The sequence below is a fragment of the Hipposideros armiger genome, unplaced genomic scaffold (assembly GCF_001890085.2).
Source record: "Hipposideros armiger isolate ML-2016 unplaced genomic scaffold, ASM189008v1 scaffold_1723, whole genome shotgun sequence".
Taxonomy (NCBI): domain Eukaryota; kingdom Metazoa; phylum Chordata; class Mammalia; order Chiroptera; family Hipposideridae; genus Hipposideros; species Hipposideros armiger.
The window spans coordinates 8000-9833 of record NW_017733073.1 but is presented as its reverse complement, the minus strand read 5'-3'; the positions used below and the strand labels follow the sequence as shown (position 1 = coordinate 9833).

The 1834-nt window shown below is 37.7% G+C and overlaps 1 protein-coding gene across 1 annotated transcript in view; it reads left to right on the top strand.

Annotated features, from left to right (window-relative positions):
• The window catches only part of LOC109378073 (HEAT repeat-containing protein 5A-like), an 18127-nt gene extending 17449 nt beyond the window's left edge, over positions 1 to 678 (top strand). Inside the window, exons 3-4 of the mRNA XM_019634541.1 lie at positions 307 to 406; positions 579 to 678. Of these exons, the coding sequence (XP_019490086.1) occupies positions 307 to 406; positions 579 to 591 (113 nt within the window). The 3' untranslated portion in view covers positions 592 to 678. The remainder of the gene's footprint in view (positions 1 to 306; positions 407 to 578) is intronic.
• Positions 679 to 1834: the final 1156 nt, after the last annotated feature.

Here is a 1834-nt window from a genome sequence, read left to right as displayed (position 1 = left end):
CTGGCAAACTTAAGGGTCTAAGCTAATTTATTCTTCTTCTGAGCTCAAGGGCTGAGTAAAACCCAGGAGAGAAACATTCTGTTAACTTCGTTGTTGGTCTCAGTAATTCTAGGAAGTTTTTTTCTTAGTTTCATTAGCGGTAGAAGAAACTGACTTCCTTTCTATACAAGAGTTTTAAGAATGTTTTTTTTTGTTTTTAGCACATTTCTTTATTCCGCTAATAAAAATGCAAATATCATAACATAATCGAATGTTTCTTTGCAGTTCATTACACCCTGCCAACTGAAAGTCTGTTCTGTTTTTCAGCGATCAAGAGTTTTGTTTCCCACTGTGGTGATCTCCTTACTGAGGAAGTAATTCAGCGTCTTCTTCCACCACTTCCTTGTGCTGTGGATTTGCTAACTCAGTAAGGATCTGCTATTTAGATTTGCTAATTTTTAATAGCCATCAGTTACCCTCTGATTATATAATATCTTCTAAGTACAATAATAAGGCCAGGTTGCTATGGTTAGTGAATGTTTTTCCTTTTGCAGAGGAAGGCAAATATTTAGTTATGTGATTTTTTGGTTTTTTTTTAGGCTAGGATCTTGAAAGAAAAACACATATTAAAAGGGAAGGAAAGTTACTTGGTGGATAATGTATCTTCCATACAGTCAGATTTAACCAAGAAATTAAATATTAAGCCTGTTAACCTTTTCAGGTATGCATTTTATTGGTTTGTTAGTGCTATTCTGTGTTCATAAGAACCAGATGCTTGTTAACAGTTTCAGTTTTTTGTTGTTTATATTTTTCATACGTTTGACTTATACATATATAAGAAAACATAGAGGAAATCCAATATATGTCATGAGCACTTTCCAAATTAATAGAATGTATAGTTTAGAGGAAGTCTTTCCAAAAAAGTGTTTAATGATATAACATTTTATATATACAGAAAAATACCTTATTAGGATATGGCTTGTAAAGCATAATAATAGTCACCTGTGACTCCAACACAACTAGAGTAGGGGTTAGCAAATGTTGTAAAGGGGCAGATAGTAAAATTGTAGACTTCCTGGCCATATAGACTCTGTTGCACCTACTCAACTCTATTGTTGCAGCTCAAAAGCAGTCATAGATAATATGCTAATGAATGAATGTGGCTTGTTCAGTAAAACTTTTTACGAAAACAAGTCAGATTTAGCTATCCCTGAACTACAACATTAATAATAGTATTGAAGTTATCTGTGCTCCTCTCTAGCTCCATTCTTTCTGCCTTTAGAGATAATCACTATCCTGAATTTTATAGTTGTCATTCCCTTGCATTGCTTTTTTTTTTATTATTGGGGAATTGGGGACGGGGAACAGCCAAGTTGTTGTCCTTCAGTCTTAGGTGTGGAAGGTGCAGCTAGCTCAGCTCCAAGTCTAATCGTCATCCGGCCGCCCGTTGGCACTTCAGGGGAGCTCAGCTCAAGGTGCCTTGTTCAATCTTAGCTGCGGGTGGGCATAGCCCATCATCCCATGTGGGAGTCAAACCGGCAACCTTGTTGTTAGGAGCATGTGCTCTCACCATTTGAGCAGGCAACTCTGCGGCAGCTCAGCTCGGGCGCAACTCACTGGCCCGTGTGGGAATTGAACCGGTGACGCTTTTGCTCAGAGCTCGCGTCTTAACCAACTGAGCCACTCGGCCGGCCCCCCCATTGCATTTTTAAAAAGTGTGTCACATATGTATACTGTGTTTCTCTAAACAGTACATTGTTTAGCGTTGCTTGGTTTTGATCAGGCAAGTGGTGTACTGTTTCTAAGACTTATTTTTTTTTAATCAGCATATTTCAAAATTTCATTTCTGTGTAAT